The 16,768-nt window shown below is 50.1% G+C and overlaps 1 protein-coding gene across 2 annotated transcripts in view; it reads left to right on the top strand.

The window, feature by feature from the left end:
• Nucleotides 1-11,166, top strand: part of LOC144729344 (filamin-C-like) — a 70,791-nt gene extending 59,625 nt beyond the window's left edge. For both annotated transcript variants that reach the window (XM_078609535.1, XM_078609534.1), the window contains 12 exons: nt 502-660; nt 1,070-1,273; nt 2,570-2,722; nt 2,885-3,010; nt 3,524-3,799; nt 3,994-4,131; nt 4,548-4,663; nt 6,498-6,630; nt 6,763-6,939; nt 7,539-7,763; nt 8,502-8,714; nt 9,317-11,166. In XM_078609535.1, coding sequence (XP_078465661.1) covers nt 502-660; nt 1,070-1,273; nt 2,570-2,722; nt 2,885-3,010; nt 3,524-3,799; nt 3,994-4,131; nt 4,548-4,663; nt 6,498-6,630; nt 6,763-6,939; nt 7,539-7,763; nt 8,502-8,714; nt 9,317-9,504 — 2,108 coding nt within the window. In that variant the 3' untranslated portion in view covers nt 9,505-11,166. The remainder of the gene's footprint in view (nt 1-501; nt 661-1,069; nt 1,274-2,569; nt 2,723-2,884; nt 3,011-3,523; nt 3,800-3,993; nt 4,132-4,547; nt 4,664-6,497; nt 6,631-6,762; nt 6,940-7,538; nt 7,764-8,501; nt 8,715-9,316) is intronic.
• Nucleotides 11,167-16,768: the final 5,602 nt, after the last annotated feature.

Below are 16,768 nucleotides of genomic sequence, written 5' to 3'. Positions count from 1 at the left end.
TTTTTATATAAAAATTTTAAACGAAGTGAAGTACGCAAAGACTCCATGGAGAGGCGAGCTCAGCAGTAGAGCGAGCGGCTCCTAATCAGAAGATTCTGAATTCAAATCCTCATTTGGAGATGGGCTTGGCCCATCATACCTCCCCAGGTCGATAAAAAGGGTATCACTTTGTAGGAGAATTCAACAGTAGTTGGCCTATGGACATACTTGCCCTCGTCAAAGGAAAGTGCAATTTCCACCACTGGCTCAGCAGAGTAATGGAGTCCGAGGTACTTTCCTGCATGGCTCATTTGAGCAACAAATCACTTTGCTCTTTTCCTTTTAATTTACCTAATGTTTTGTTTGAAATTGCGTTGGAGATGCTGTCGCCAGGCTCTTGGCTGTAAAGTGGAAGCAATGTATTGAAGAATCTGTGCACCTATATACCTAGCGCTGAGACTTTGAACCTGTCCCTGCGGTCGTCACCTCCTATCCCTGTCGCCCCCTCCTCTCTTCCCGTAGAGGACAGTCGGCGCCGCACTCACCTCAGCGTGGGCACTGCACAGGATGTGTCGCTGCAGATCCAGGAGACGGACCTCAGTGTGCTGAGCGCCAGCATCGTGGGGCCGTCCGGCTCCGAGGAACCCTGCCAGCTCAAGCGCTTGCCCAATGAACACATTGGTACTACTGCCACCCAGCTTGCTAGACCGTGCCGCCGAGTAGCCAGTATTGCCATCCAGTTGGTCGGCCGCATCACCAGCCAGTCGGCTAGAGGACACCAAAAAGCACACCACCACCGCCAACCAGACACACTACCACCACAAACGGCCACGCCACCAGCCGTTCACACTGCCAAACAACCACACAGCTACCCTAGGTCAGCCACACCATACTTAATAATGGGTTTGATACTTTTATTTTAATGCTACCATATTTTGGGGGGGCTCAACTAGGACGCGCATGGTGAAGTTTACCAGTCGTTATTGTACGTGTCTCAGTGACTGTTCCGTGTGTTTATGCCTGCAAGCGTTACTGTTTACGTCTGCATGTGGCGCGCAAGTGGTTACGATATTTGTTTGTGTACATGCAGGCATCTCGTTCACTCCGCGCGAGGCTGGCACACACATGGTGAGCGTGCTAAAGAACGGCCGCAACATCGCCAACAGCCCCTTCACGGTGCAGGTCGGCCAGTCCGAAATCGGCGACGCGCGACGCGTGCGCGTCAAGGGTGCCGGCCTGCGCCAGGGCCACACCGGCGACGTCTCGGAGTTCATAGTCGACACCAGCGACGCAGGTGCGTTGGTGGGGGGGCTGCTGCGTGCCGGGCAGGGTGACGATTCAAAGGTCACGAGACCACTACCCGTGGCTGTGTGCTCCCGGGCCCATTATGGTTCGTCAAACTGTTTTCGGTAAATGTTTTAATCGGATGGGCACAAGTCTGTCGCGCTTATGCTATTTGGAGAGGTGAGCAGTTGCGGTAACCAAATTGGCACCGTTCTGCCCGTAGTGAACGAGCGTAAAGTTTTTGTTGCGATTCAACAGCTATAAGTTACTATTGGCCCCACAGCAGTTTGACGAATGTACTTGACAAATATTAAATATTGTGCAAATAAGCAATAAACTTTGCGAATGAAACGATCGTGCACAATAATATTAAAAAGTGTTCGTAAGGCAAATTCTTATTTTCATTTGTTTCCAAAACCAAGCTCCAAGTCCTCCTTGGACATTGTAAATAAAATGGTAGTGCAGATCAGCAGCACTGGGGCTGATGAGCCAAATTGTTAATTCAAAGATCCTTTTGTTTTAATTTTGACCTCGTTCACATAGACTAAATGGTGCAAGATCATGGGACCTCCTTTGCCAGTACCAAAATATACTAATAGGGTTTTTCCCCTTTTTTCTGGCAACAAAACTGACACCTTTTGCAAGGAATCATGTTTACATTAACCACAATACTTGCAGTCAAATGCAAACAAAAAACAATACTCTGATAATTTATGCATTGTCCTTGAAACTGATTGGTCCACACCAGAGACAGCTTTCTTTAGAGTCTAGTCTCATATGGTGTTCGACCAGATGATGCCAAAAGGCGCACGGTTCAAAGACAACGCACTGTCAGAGTAATGAGAGCTCGGGGTGAGCAGCTACATCATGGGACCTCCTTCGACCAGATGACGCCTTTTGGCGTCATCTGGTCGAACACCATATGAGACTAGGCTCTAAAGAAAGCTGTCTCTGGTGTGGACCAATCAGTTTCAAGGACAATGCATACATTATCAGAGTATTGTGTTTTGTTTACATTTGACTGCAAGTATTGTGGTTAATGTAAACATGATTCCTTGCAAAAGGTGTCAGTTTTGTTGCCAGAAAAAAGGGGGAAAACCCTATTAGTATAAATGGTGCAAGCTTTCGAATGAACTCCCCCCCCCCCCCCTCCTGCATTGAAACCCGTGTCGCCATCTCGTGAGTTCTGCACATTTGCCACTTGTGCGGAATTTGCATGTAGCTGGTGGGGGTTCCCTTTATCACCCTTTTGCCCGAAAGCCTTGACAGGCAAGGCATTATAGTCTGACCTTTGAACTTTGACCAGGCTACGGAGGCCTCAGCCTGTCCATCGAGGGCCCCAGCAAGGCCGACCTGGACTGCGAGGAGCTGGCCAACAGCGCTTGCCGAGTTTCCTACCAGCCACTGGAGCCCGGCGACTACCTCCTCAACATCAAGTTCGCCAAGGAGCACGTGCCAGGTGCGGGCCGTCGTGACCCCTTGCGCCCTTTCTCGACCTCTGCCCGCGTAGACCATCGATGTTTCACCACCGCTTGGTTCGATTTTAAGTTGTACGATCCAGAGGTGTGATGCTCGTTTTCAAGAACCTGCTTTATTCTGTGTGTGCCCTTGCTCGTGGCAGGGAGCCCGTTCACAGTGCACGTGACGGGGGAGGGCCGCGTGATGAGGCAAAGCATCACGCGTCCGCGCCACGCGGCCTCCGTCGCCTCCGTGGGCAGCATGTGCGACCTGAGCCTCAAGTTGCCGGGTAAAGCTGCCCCTCCTCCCGAGCTGTAACCCTCCGACCCCCCTCCTTCCAACTGCGATACAATGCGCACTTGTTACTGTCGCTGGAAATGTCTCTTCTAATGAAGTTGTCAGTTTTGTTGCAGAGTGCTGTGGCGACAGACCACTTTGTAGAGTCCCATGTGATTTAACCAGATTTTGAGCCACTCGGATGTCCTCATCTTAACTCGCACAATCACGGGCATCTCCCTCCACTCGGCACGATCTCTCCTCCATGCCTTAACTCCACATTCTGATCTATAATCTCCTGTTCTCTCTGGCGCCTTTCCTGATCTCTATTCGCCAATCTACCTGAACTCGCTGTTGCCTTCCTTTCACCTCCTCCCTACTCTTACTACTACTTAATTTGTCTTTCTCCCTGTTCGCTATTACTCCTCCTCCACCTTCATCCCCCCTCCAATTCGACACCATCTCTGACTTGATACCATCTCTTCCCACATGCCCCCCCCCCCCCCCCCCCCCCCCCCCGACTCAGAGGTCAATGCGGCAGAGCTGTCTGCGGAGGTGACGAGCCCGTCGGGGAAGCGCGAGCGTGCCGAGATGGTGGCGGTGGGCGGCGGGCAGAGCGGCTCGTACGCCGTGCGCTTTGTGCCACACGAGATGGGCGTGCACACGGTTAGCGTCAAGTACCGTGGCCACCACGTGCCGGGCAGCCCCTTCCAGTTCACGGTGGGGCCGCTCGGCGAGGGGGGCGCCCACAAGGTGCACGCCGGGGGGCCCGGCCTCGAGTCCGCCGTGGTCGACTCGCCCGGTGAGAGGAGGCCACCTCGCACGTCGCACCAGCACGTCCATTTTAACATTCGTGCGCGCTGAACGGTTCCGTCTGTGCCGAGACGGTGACACACTGCCTTCGAGTGTGTGCGTGTAGATCAACGTTATTTACGGGCAAGGTATTGTTTGTTTACTCGTTGACTCGTGGAACTTCCCTGTTCCTCCGCTGCACAGCCGAGTTTACGATCTGGACGCGGGAGGCCGGGGCCGGCGGCCTCTCAATCGCTGTGGAGGGACCCAGCAAAGCCGACATCTCCTTCGAGGACCGCCAGGATGGCTCCTGCGGCGTCTCCTACGTGGTTATGGAGCCCGGTGGGCACAGGGCACCATCACCAACCACCGCACCGCTATGTCTGGCACAGCAATTGCCAACGTCGTCATTGTCAAATTCATCATCATTCTCATTCATCATCCACCACACACCCCGATTGCACCCTATATTGGCACCGCCATGATTAAACCCCTCCTCACTATCGTGAGTTGATGTCATTGCTTCAATTCCCGAGTTTGTATTAATTGATTTGTGTGGTAATTGTTCCGTGAGCTGAGATGGATACGCTTGAACCCAGATTTGAACCCAGGATCTTTTGTGGTGATATCTCTGCTATGACCCCGGAACTGCCCGACCATCATACATGAAAGCATTTCACTTTCTTTATAATATATTCTTTAGTTATTGACCCACGACTTTTTGACCCCCCCCCCCTCCTGCCCTCTGCCCCCGTAAGGTGAATACGAGGTGACGGTGAAGTTCAACGACGAGCACATCCCCGACAGCCCGTTCGTGGTGCCGGCGTCTACCTCGACTGACGCGTCGCGCCGCCTCACTGTGGCGAGCCTTCAGGTGAGGCCCCGGAAGAACATACGCTAGCGCCCAGGACCCACCCGCTCACCCCCACCCGCTCCCCCGGCCGCCAGCCTTTAAGACCCCCTTGCCTCGTTTCCTAAACTTCCTATTGCTGACACCGGCTCGTTACTCATTAATTCTTGACCCCTGACCTACTGCCCCCGAGGTAACCTCTGATGCCACAATCCTCCCACCTTGACACTTAAATGAACCTCCATGTTCTTGACATTTCAATCTTGGCCTCGGCTTCATCTCTTGCACAGACATCAACCCGAATTTTTTTACATTCCGTTATAAGTAACCCCTTTTATAATTCTCCAATCATCTTCATTCTATAACCCCATTCTTGTCACAGCCTCACACTCTACAACTTTCATCTTAACCTTTTCCCCATCTCAATTTTGCCCTCCACCTTGCACCCTTCCTCGATCATCTAGCCTTCACCTCTTCACTGCTACCTCAACTCTTGCCATCCTCGCTGTGACCTTTACTTGTCCATGACCCTGAGGCGGCCAGGGGGAAGGGGTGGGGCGCGTGGGCGTCCGGGCGCAAAGAAAGCGCCAATGTTTTTCCTGAGCCTCGTCTAAAGGCCTCTGACAGTGGCCTCACTCAATCGCCTCCCGAAGGGAGGGGGTGGGGGAGGAGAGGGGGGAAGCCCAATGTTGCAGGGGGGCCCGAGGGGCTCCAGAGACACCCATGCTGCCCTGCTGCTGCTTGGCTTTTTGTGCTGCTCACTTGGCTGCAAAGCCAGTCTGTACCCGCCTGCTTATCTAGCTTACACCCTCATCCACTCCTCTTTCCTGTGTTCTCTTCTGTTCCTGTGTGTTCTCACCCTCTTCTCTCTTCTCCTGTGCCTTCCTGCACTCCTTGCTGCTCTTATTCTTATTTTTTTTTATTCTGCTTTTGTGTCTGTCGGTGGTGGTCCCACACACTGGAGCGTTCATCCAATCTTCTATTGTACTTAAAACATTATTTCTGGGATAAGTGAATCTATTTGGTGTTCCATAAAAATCTAATCGCTAACGTGCTTCCTTGCTATTAAAGCCCAGCTGCTCTGCTGGATTGTGTCCTTACCTCTCCATATTGCTGCCCCATGCCCGTGCAGTGTCTTTACTCCCCCCACCCCCTTCCCACCTTGGCTTGGGTCCCTCTGGAGCCGCCAGCAGTGCCAGTCCTTGTTCGGCCCCTCGCCACCGTCGGCAGAAGCACCGTGTTGGGTGGCGGCCGATGCTTCTGCCGCTCACTTTGTGGCCGTAATCTGGGGTTGTTTTTCCTGGGTGTTGATGCTGTCACGGCGGGCAATGATGCATGTCGTTACCCCCCCCCCCCCACCCCCTGCCCCGCTAACCTGTGCGTGTGTCTGTGTACCGTCTCGGTGCGCGTGTTTTTCGTGGTCGCGTGTCACCGTGTCGTTTGCATGTTCCCTCCCGTCGCCCTGCACACTCTCGTTAATTCTCACCGTCGCTACCGGATCAGGTGAGTGTTGCGCCTGTGTGAACACCGATTTCCCAAAATCTCACTGCCCCCTCCAGTCCTGTTGCTAACATCTAACCTTTACCACTCGCCCAAGGCTTGCTGCTGGCACGAAAAAAAAAATCCTAGCCCTGCACACCGCAAAAGGGATCTCCATGTTTTTGGTGTCCATTGGTCCCTTAACCATGACCTTCTTGCAAAGCATCCACTTTTTTTTCCCCCCCACTAATGCCGCCCCCCCCCCCCACCAACCGTGCCGCTGCCCTGGTGTCCCAACCTCCCTGCCCTGCCCACCCCCTGGTGTGACTTGACTGTGTCTCACTAATCCCCGCCCTGCTCCCCATGCTACCCCCTACAGGAGTCTGGGCTGAAACCCAATCAACCAGCGTCATTTGCTGTGAACCTGAACGGGGCGCGGGGGAAACTGGACGCAAAGCTTCATTCTCCCTCTGGGACCATCGAGGACTGCATAGTCTCAGAGCTCGACAACGGTACGTTATTTGTCGCCATGGTGACACTATCCATAGCTGTGACCCAAGTGCTCTTTCATCGTCTCTTCCCCAGTGTTTTTGTCAACTTTAATGACGTGATCGGTCGTGTGGCGTTGTGGTTGCTGTCGCCAGACAAGTACGCGATCCGGTTTGTGCCGCGGGAAAACGGCACGCACGCCGTACACGTCAAGTTCGACGGCAGCCACGTGCCGGGCAGCCCCTTCAAGGTGCGCGTCGGCGAGCCTGGGCAGACTGCCGACCCCGGACTTGTGACGGCCTACGGGCCTGGTCTCCAGGGCGGCACTACCGGTACGAAAGACTGACGACAACAGCCGGCGTTTGTCACAAAGTGACGGTAGTGTTACCACAGCGCCTCCCCTTGCTAGGCCATTTCTACTGAGGCTATCATGTGCAGTGTCTGATCTCGCTGTTGTTGAAAGGACAGGACGGACCTGGGTGATATGGGATGGGTTGAATAACTGAGATAGCTGTTAAGTTTCAGTCTCGGTCTCACGCATCTCTGTAATGGCTTGCCATGTTACGACGCTATAAACAAGGTCGTGATTGTTATGGACGCACGTGCACACTGTACAACGCTCGTCCCACCATTGTACAAAGCATAGAACAATCCATCAGCTTAATTTTTTAAATCGATTCTTAATTATGCTTAGTATAAATTATTTATTTGCAATTCATCCAAGGTCCATTAATGATCTTTAATGGACAGGGCTATGGGTGGAATTTAATTATGATCTTTCCCATTCAACTGCCGTGCCAGGAGATCGACTCAAAACAGACCCCCTGGATTACTCCTCGACAGACTCCAAATACTAATACGGAGTTCTCAAATGGTAACCTCTCGCAATACTATGCTGTGACCGTCCCCTCCGTGCCGTCCCGTGGTGCAGGCGCGCCGGCGGAATTTGTGGTGAACACCACGCGGGCTGGTGCCGGTGCCGGGGCCCTGGCGGTTACCATCGACGGGCCCTCAAAGGTGCACATGGACTGCATCGAGTGCGCCGAGGGCTACCGCGTGAGCTACACGCCCATGGCGCCCGGCAACTACCTGGTCGCGGTCAAGTATGGGGGCCCCCACCACATTGCGGGCAGCCCCTTCAAGGCCAAGATCACCGGTGAGTGGGTGCTAGGATTTGTGCAAACGCTGCTGCTCCCCCATTGACTCCCTAAGTTGAATGTGTAATTCAGTGCCCCTTGTTTCAGAATTGCAGATTCTTCTGGCCAACAGAGGGGTTGTTCTGTGTAGCCTGATGCGTTTTTCATTCACGTCCTGTCGAATTTAGTTAAGAATTATGGCTGTTGTACGTTTGAACGGCTTTCACATTATGTAAGCAACAGTGCTAATTGGAGGTGCACGTTGGTGTTTTTAACAGACAGGCATGGTAATTACGATTTCATTTCTTTCGATGAATAAACTGAAGGCCAAATTAAATAACTGCAATTGAATTTGTAACCCTTACGTGTCAGAAGCATCACTGGTACTATTTAGGGGGACAGTGGTGCTGTGTGGCCCAAGGTCCGGTCTGGAGCGGCTACCATGAGGCCCTCGCACCTGGAGAAATGGGGGCTGTGAAAACAAGACTTGGGTCGGGACTGATTCCACCTCGGCCCAACTGCAATGCGAGATCCAAGAGCCCATGATCAATGAAACCAGAGGGTGCCAAGGCTTGCAGACCCATCACCCGATGAGGTCCAATTACTGTCAACCCCAGTACTGATGTGGAATGTTGAGGTCACGGAGGCCATGTTGTTGTGGTTGCATTACTTGTGTACTCATTGTTGAAACATGTTTGTGTTGCTGCCACTCGTGCTGCTGCTGCCGCCTCCTGCATATGAATGTGTGACTGCGCCAGGCCCGCGTCTCGCCGGTAACGCCGGATTCCAGCAGTCTTCATCGGTGATGGTGGACACGCTGACTCGCTCGGTCGCCCAATCAACCTCGGCGGTGGCACCGGGTCTTGCGCGCTTCGTCTCAGACGCCAGCAAAGTGGTGCCACGCGGCGCAGGCCTCAACAAGGCCTACGTTGGCCAGAAGAACAGCTTTACTGTCGACTGCAGCAAGGCTGGTGCGTTGCCCTCCAGGGTCTCGCAATGGGCTAAGGCTGGTGAACTGGTGGTTGAAAGTCGTCGTGGGGTTATCATTGGGTTGTCACGGCATTATCAAAATCTCCCCACGTTTGCAATGGAGAATCGTGATTTGAGTCGCATGTTCGTCCCCTGAGGTATGCTTGGATAATCTGAACGTGGTAGCCACAGTCTGCAGGTAAACAACAATGTGATCTACTCTAAATTGTGCTGTCACAGACACCCAACAATTGTTGACATGAGTTTGATGGGACTCGGCTTAATTTATCACTAGTTTTATCACTGTAGTTTTGGGGTTGCACATTGCTCATAGTAGCCATGGTCATAGCGATGAGAGATAATAGGTCGCTGACCCATACAGGCCCCTGCCGAAATTAATAAACCCTTTTTTAAAAAATATTACTATGAAAAGGACCTTAAACCTCAAATGGGCATCTGTGGAGTTGACAATTTTCAGCGACCATTGGAAGGGTGGGAATTTGGCTGAAATTAAGCCTTTACAGGAGACCTGGCTTGGACTTTACTGGAACGGGCGTTGCGTAACCACTCTGCTCGCCACTTTTTTTCCCCGCCGTGGTCGCAGGCAACAACATGCTGCTGGTGGGCGTCCACGGGCCACATGTCCCGTGCGAGGAAGTGGTGGTGAAGCACACGGGGAAAGGCGCCTACGCAGTCTCCTACACCCTCAAGGAGCGCGGAGAGCACATCCTCGTCCTCATGTGGGGCAACGAGCACGTCACCGGCAGCCCCTACGTCGTCAACGTCGTCTGAGCGGCTGGCGAGAGAGCCCCGCCGCATGCTTCTCCTCCTCCTCCCCTGCCCTCTTTCCGCATCAACGACCTCCACACTCATCCACCCTGTCGCAACTTCACAATTCACTCGACACCCCCGCCCCACCGTGTACAATCACCGCATGTTATTGTGTAAAGTTGCCGCCCTTGTGCATCCGTGTGGGGTTTTGGTTTGGTACACGCCAGCTTGCCCGTGAGCTTGGCATGAGGGACGGGTTGGGAAGGGAGCGTGACGCAAATGTTAACGTTTTGTGGTAGTTTGTGAAAAGTTTTTGTCGCTCGCCTATTGAACAATTCTTCCCTGACCCTTTTGTTAGCGTTCTTTCTGGGTTGCCTTTGATCGATGCCACCCCGTCTCACTTTCTGCATTTTTTTTTTATCTCGTTTTTGGTGGCTGATGGGTGACTTTTTTTTCTATTTGGTGCATCTGCCTGTGTAGAATTGGTTTTTGTGATTTTTGTAATGTCTTCAGTGAGACACTGTACATTGGCAGGGCTACTTGTCGTAGCTGCGCTGCTGTTTGGGCTTGGTTTATCTGTTTACTGTAGCTATTCATGTAAACCACTTTCTCGATTTAAAGTAATTCGAATTTATATTTTTTATGACTTCAGTTTTCTATGTCGATGCTTAGTCTATTGACTAAAGTTTAGCAAATAGTGTTACGAAAGTCACCCGAAGGTGATTCTTGAGGGCCCTGCCTACTCGGACACATCTTGGCCAATCCCGGGACCCGTTGCTGTGGCGACCTGCTGCTGCTACTACACCTCCCAGTTAAGCACGCCGCGATTGGCTTCTGATGGGTCAGGAGGGGAGATCCCACAACCCATGTCTTTTTGGTCTTTTTGTATCGACTTACAAGCCTAATTATAAAAGGAAAAAGTTTGACTTATTTCTCTCAGATGACACTGAACTGTTATAACTGGATCCCCGCCAAAGCCTCGTTTTCAGTGAACGGCGGCCGCTTGAATGTATGATCGCTGGGGGAGAGGGCAGCATGATGCCTTGCTTCCGTCCTGGCAGCTGTAGCGCAAACACTGGTTGTCGCTGAATGTACGGAGGGGCCCCACACGCCAGGTGGACCAAGTTGTTGCCAGCTTAAGAGGAGAAAGTCCTTTGTACCAATGGACAAAAAAAGTGTTTAGGTTTAGTTCTGTTATTCTCGATCGGCCAACCCAAAAGGCAATGCAACTTAACTAAACTTTGCTGGGGTTTTTCCACTTAAAAATTTGAAAAACCAGGAAGCATATCAGGTTTTATGTCTGCATTTTTCTTCCTAGTTAACTTTTTGAAATTGCGCTGGTTAACTCCTTTAACCAATTTTCCAACAATACGCTCCATCCATTGGGTGTTAACTCTGATCTGGCAAGCTGATGATCAACTAGAATGCCGCCTCTCCACCGAGGCAACAAGACTTCTGATCTGGCAAGACCGAGACCGCCCCTCCCAAACAAAAAAAACGCAACCTCCATGGGTGTCTCGCAGTCGGTGTGGTGGCTGTGTGGCATTCGGTGTCCCTGGCTGCCCTGCAGCCCTCTCACTCTTTCCTGCCTCGTGCCGGCGAGGGCCACGTTGCTCTGCGGTCGTCAACCGCCACAGCAACCTCCTCCCCCAAGCACAATAAAGTCTAACCACAGCCGCGCCACCTCTGCTCGTGTCCGTCGTCTTGTGTTGTTTTTGTCGTCTCGTGGACTTGAGCCGTGATATGTTGATCGGAATGTGGGTTATAGCGAAGAAAAGGTGCGCACTGAAACATGTAGAGATGCGTAAACCGACAGTTGGGTGATTTGCAGTGTAACATTTGTAACTAATTTTGTTGACCCCTTTTTCTGAAGACTTTGACTCTTGACCCAGAACTGAATCCTACACGTTTAAACACTCTACTTTGAAACAACAGTGGAATTTCACAAAACTGTCTTGCACGCGGGCTCTGAAGTCACAACTGGTCCATATCATCCTGCTGAAAGGTAATGGCCCTGCCCATGATGTTTGCTGGTGGAAGGACTTCATGAGGAAAAGCTCAAACGGCCCCTCGTCTGTAGGGTATTTGGCCTACTCTTCCACGTTGGCCAGAAGGCGTAGCAGAGGGGGGGACTACCAGCACTTTACCCATTATAGTTTAAGCTCTACTTCCAAAATTGGCCAAACGAAGACCCATTTTCTCTTTTGGGCAAATGCTGCTGAATCATTGGTGCACGGGTCCATAAGATCTCAAATGTAAAAAAATATATCAAAAGGTGATTCGCCCCGTTTTGTTAAAAAATCAATGTGGTTGGCCAGAAAATGATAGCGGCACTGAAAATGGCACCAGGCAATGTATGGGGTAAGAGAGGTTTGGCGACTTGCGATTTAAATGGTCTGTCTCGTGACAGACGCGAGGGGCGACGTTACGGAGGACACTCCACGCGCACCGCTGTACTGTACTCCTATGATCCCGAGTCCATGCCGCATTGGCATAACCCCCCATGGGGGCACGAGCTGTGGCTTGATAAAGGGCTGTTTATGTTCCAAGGCAGTGGTGGCAACTCGATATTGCTGTGGTTGGGGGATGAGTTTGTCAACAAGTCGACCAGTCCGGAGAGTATTGGTACGAATTTTTTTCTTGGAAGTGGGTTATTAATAGACGACCCTTAATATAATCGATAATTGATGAACCTTAATATTCGATTACCGCTTCTGAAAATGCAACCGATAACCACTGGCAGTGACATTTGCCGTGAACGCAGCTATTTGGCGTGCGCGTGAATGTGCACGGCAAGGCGGCCCAAGTCATCGGGTGGTTAGTTTTGCTCGTTTCTTAAAAGGTAATGTAGCCCTGCTCTGGTTTTACTTGCTCACTCTACTCCACTAAAGGGAGCTGTAATTGGGCTACACTCCACACGGACCAAACGGCTTGGGTGAGGGTCTGTCTCCCCACACTTTACCCCACCATCCAAAGTGGCGAACCCCATTTATACTGCTCGCCAATTGGCGTTTTCTGATCTGACACTGGTGAGTCGGCCATAAAGAAAGCCGTTTCTGTTGAAGGCCAATCAGTTTTAAAGACCCCATATAGAATAATTATCCGTGTGTTTGCATGCGTTATCACGAGTGTAGTGACTGACTCAGACGCTAAGATTAGGGAGGCCTGACGGTTAACACTATAACTCGTCATTAAATGAACTACGGTTCCCAGTCGCGACATCTGGTAGACTGCCCGACAGGCGACGCCGAGATGGTGAAGACGATGGTGAAGATTCCAGCAGCAGCACGACGGAGATCCCCCCCCCCCCCGGGGACCCCCCACTCCACACGACAGTCCCGATCCTGGGGGGGGGGGAGCCCTCTTATACTGCCAGCGTGGCCTGGCTCCGCCCCCGGCCACGCCCCTGGCCACGCCCCCGGCCACGCCCCTGGCTGTCCCCTTCTGGAACCTACCAGCGGGTTCCTCGTGTGCCCCTTCCGTGACCTTTTCCCAAGATCCCCCTCTGGTCTATCACGTGGCCTGCTGCTGTCGGTCAGGGCTGCTGTAAGCTGCAGATCCCCTTCCCCGCCAGCGCTATGCTGCTACATGAGCCATTTTGTGTCACTACGCAAGTACGTGGATTAAACAAACTTGTGGCCTTACAAAACCTTTTATATATAAAAAAAACACTTTGGTGTTTGAACATCTTAACACCTTTTTTTTAATTGCCGGAAAGGGTAAAACCTCATTTTTCATACCATTTATATTGTTGTTTGGACATGGGCAGTGATGGGTTATTATAAAAACTAAATAAACGTATTTAAATTATATTCTTAGGTTTTTTCGGTAAAGTCACGTAGGTAAAACATTAAAATTAATGAAAGTAAAATAAAATAAAAATCACGACGTTTCGGAGGCAACACAAGTCTCCGTCATCAGGTGGGACCGTCACAGCCAGATTTGCTGCATCAAGTACACCATGGAAGTCCAGTTTACATTGGGCAGGGGTCGGTAACCTGCAATTGCGGAGCCACATGCGGCTAATTGAGGATTGTTTCGTGACGTTATTTAAGGACACCGTCTCGTATTCACCCACGTGCATTGCGGCTCTTGAATTACTGTTTTTTTTAACCGAATTTGAACAATATGGCTCATTCCTGGTTCTTTCGGTAAAGTCACGTAGAAGAGAAACAATACTAGAAGGGAAACAATAAAATAATACAAATATTGTTTTTAAAAAATAAAAACATTTTTATTTAAAAAAAAATATTTTACTAAAAAATGTTTTTTTTAAATATATGTCGGTTTCAGGGCTCCTATTATGATGCGTATTGCGTTATGCATGGAGCAGTTTTGCGAACGAGCTCTCTGCCTCAGAGTCGTCCGGGAAGAGGGCAGCTGTTTGCAGCACATCTTACCGAGGCTTTCCAAGCCGTACCTGCCAAGTGTCCGTTTCACCGCTGGATGTGGCACCGCCATCATCCGTGGCACCACGACGCCACCCACCGTTATGTTCGCGAACCCACGTGTGCCTCGGTAAACCCCCAGCATGCCACCTGCCCGTTGCTTCTTCGCACGCAATCGTCACGTTCAGATTTCGATTCACTTCCGTCAACGTTTCACGTTTCCGATCCAAGTTTTCAGTGGGCAAGACTCACTCATCCAATTCGTTCTAATTTAATCGTCGCGTTTGAACGTTTCCGTTAAAGATCAAATAACATCTTCAAAAAGAACTCCCATCCTGCTCTCATCTGTATCTTCATATTTAATATATATTTAGATTCCGGTCCACCTTCAACAAGAACCCTACGCAGACACCAACTGTATGCTATGCGTTGCTCCGACGATTGCTTTTGTTCAGCAAACGTGTTTCACATTCCTGTATTTGTTTGACTTATTTACCTTGAGCCCCACGTCGGAGCCTTGTTTGACATTCTTAGTAGAGTTAAATACGTTTTAGATTTGAAGCTTTCGTGACTGCAATGATTCATATTCTTAGGTTTTTTTCGGTAAAGTCACGTCGGTAAAACATTAAAATTAATGAAAGTAAAATAAAATAAAAATCACGACGTTTCGGAGGCAACACAAGTCTCCGTCATCAGGTGGGACCGTCACAGCCAGATTTGCTGCATCACTTGATGCAGCATGGTAAACTGGACTCCCATGGTGAACTGGACTTTCAGGGTGAACTGGACTTTCATGGTGAACTGGACTCCCATGGTGAACTGGACTCCCATGGTGAACTGGACTTCCATGGTAAACTGGACTTTCATGGTGAACTGGACTTTCATGGTGAACTGGACTTTCATGGTGAACTGGACTCCCATGGTGAACTGGACTTTCATGGTGAACTGGACTCCCATGGTGAACTGGACTTCCATGGTGAACTGGATTCCATGGTGAACTGGAATCCCATGGTAAACTGGACTTCCATGGTAAACTGGACTCCCATGGTAAACTGGACTTCCATAGTAAACTGGACTCCCATGGTAAACTGGACTCCCATGGTAAACTGGACTCCCATGGTAAACTGGACTCCCATGGTAAACTGGACTCCCATGGTAAACTGGACTTTTATGGTCAGGGGCCGACAACCAAAATAAAAAGCCATTTATTTTTTTCGAATTTCAAGAGCCACATGCAGCTCCGGAGCCGCCAGGTTGCCGACCTCTGGGCTAAGGTAAGAAATCCCATGAAGGCGACACCCACACGGTGGATCGCGGCAAGGTTATTGGCAAGGGACGTGAGCACCATCACCAGGAAGCCCGTGAGTAGTGAGCAGCAGCAACAGCAGCAGCTGCTATGGTGGACTGCAATCCATTGGGGTCCTCATCATTCGGTTTGTTTTCTTTCCTCCATCAATTTTCCGCGCGCGAACTTGGCCAACCCTCAACTTTGCGTCGGAGGCAAAGATGAATCCATGCCACGTGGGCTGTAGCTGGTTAAATAAGGAAAAGGTGCAGCCCTGCAATTACTCAACGCCGCTGTTGTCAGAAGTAGCATCCACGAGAGAAGGCTCGTCCAGACAGCAGGGGAGCTTTGCGAGCGCTCACGAACGCTCCCTCTCAACCAGTGGTCCCTAACTTTATTGCAGCCTCAGTCGTAAAATGTTTTATAATGTTAACATATGTTTGATGAAACAATGTAGTTGTACTTAGGGGGCGTCCATAAATGACGTCACGCGATTTTGTAGATTTTTGACCGCCCCCCCCCCTCGTCACACGACATCACAAAAAGTCAGACCCCCCCTCAAATATGACGTCACAAAGCTCTGCCCCCCCCCAAATAAATGAAACATGCTTCAAATTGCTTTAAACTATTGTCATTGTAGTGCGTATTTAATGTGGCGCTGCCCTCTGATATTGCAGGAGAAAACATTTATTAAAAAGTCTATTTAATTAAGTAGAACGTGTTGTCTCTATTTATTTAAAGTTGCGCATTTTGATGTGACGTCACATTTTTCACCCCCCCCCCCTCGTCACACATCGTCACAAATGTCTGACCTCCCCCCCTAGGTGCGTGACGTCATTTATGGACGGCCCCTAAGGCCCACTGTTCAAGTTCATTTACTAGGTATTGCCCTGTGAGCCATTCGGCTCTTGAATCGGGTGCAACCGCAACAAACAAAAAACAAAAATATGAACAAGAAAACATCTTAAAGTGAATATGTGACTAAGTGCAAACAGAAAATCCAAGAAAAGACAGCAAAATATTGCAGAAAAAGCACCGTACACCAACGCTGTGTGCAAAAATCCCAGTGGGATGCAAGTCAAACAACAACCACAAGACAACTTAGATTAGGGCCATCAGTCTTACTCTGTACTACAACAAACAAACATGGCTAAGCCAATACACTTTTCGAAATCACCAAAATAAAGCCATGAAAGCAATGAAACAGTGATCATAGGAACTGTGACAGAATTTTCACAATAAATGACATAAACAACATGTACTACCAAAACCCTGCATGAATCACTCCACAACAGCAGGAGCATCAATCGGAGTATTATAATTATTCAATGCACCTTTAAGATCAGCACACTAAATCAAAACACATATCATACTTTGCACTGAGCTATCTATACACAATAATTATTTTTCAGAAGCGACCTGGTCACAAATGATAGGTAAACGAAGTGGCTTATCATCACGCGGACATTTATATCAGCCAAAAACGCATGTTTCTAAATTCAAACTCAACAAAGGAATAGAAAAGCTACACGAACTCTCTCTCCCCTGAATACATCTCGTGGCTAGAAAACCTCGACATTGGAATTTAAGTTCCTCAACAAATTGCCACACC

The sequence above is a fragment of the Lampetra planeri genome, chromosome 32 (assembly GCF_965212315.1).
Source record: "Lampetra planeri chromosome 32, kcLamPlan1.2.h2, whole genome shotgun sequence".
Lineage (NCBI taxonomy): Eukaryota > Metazoa > Chordata > Hyperoartia > Petromyzontiformes > Petromyzontidae > Lampetra > Lampetra planeri.
Note: the sequence above shows the minus strand (reverse complement) of the source record. Positions and strands in the feature narration are given on the sequence as shown.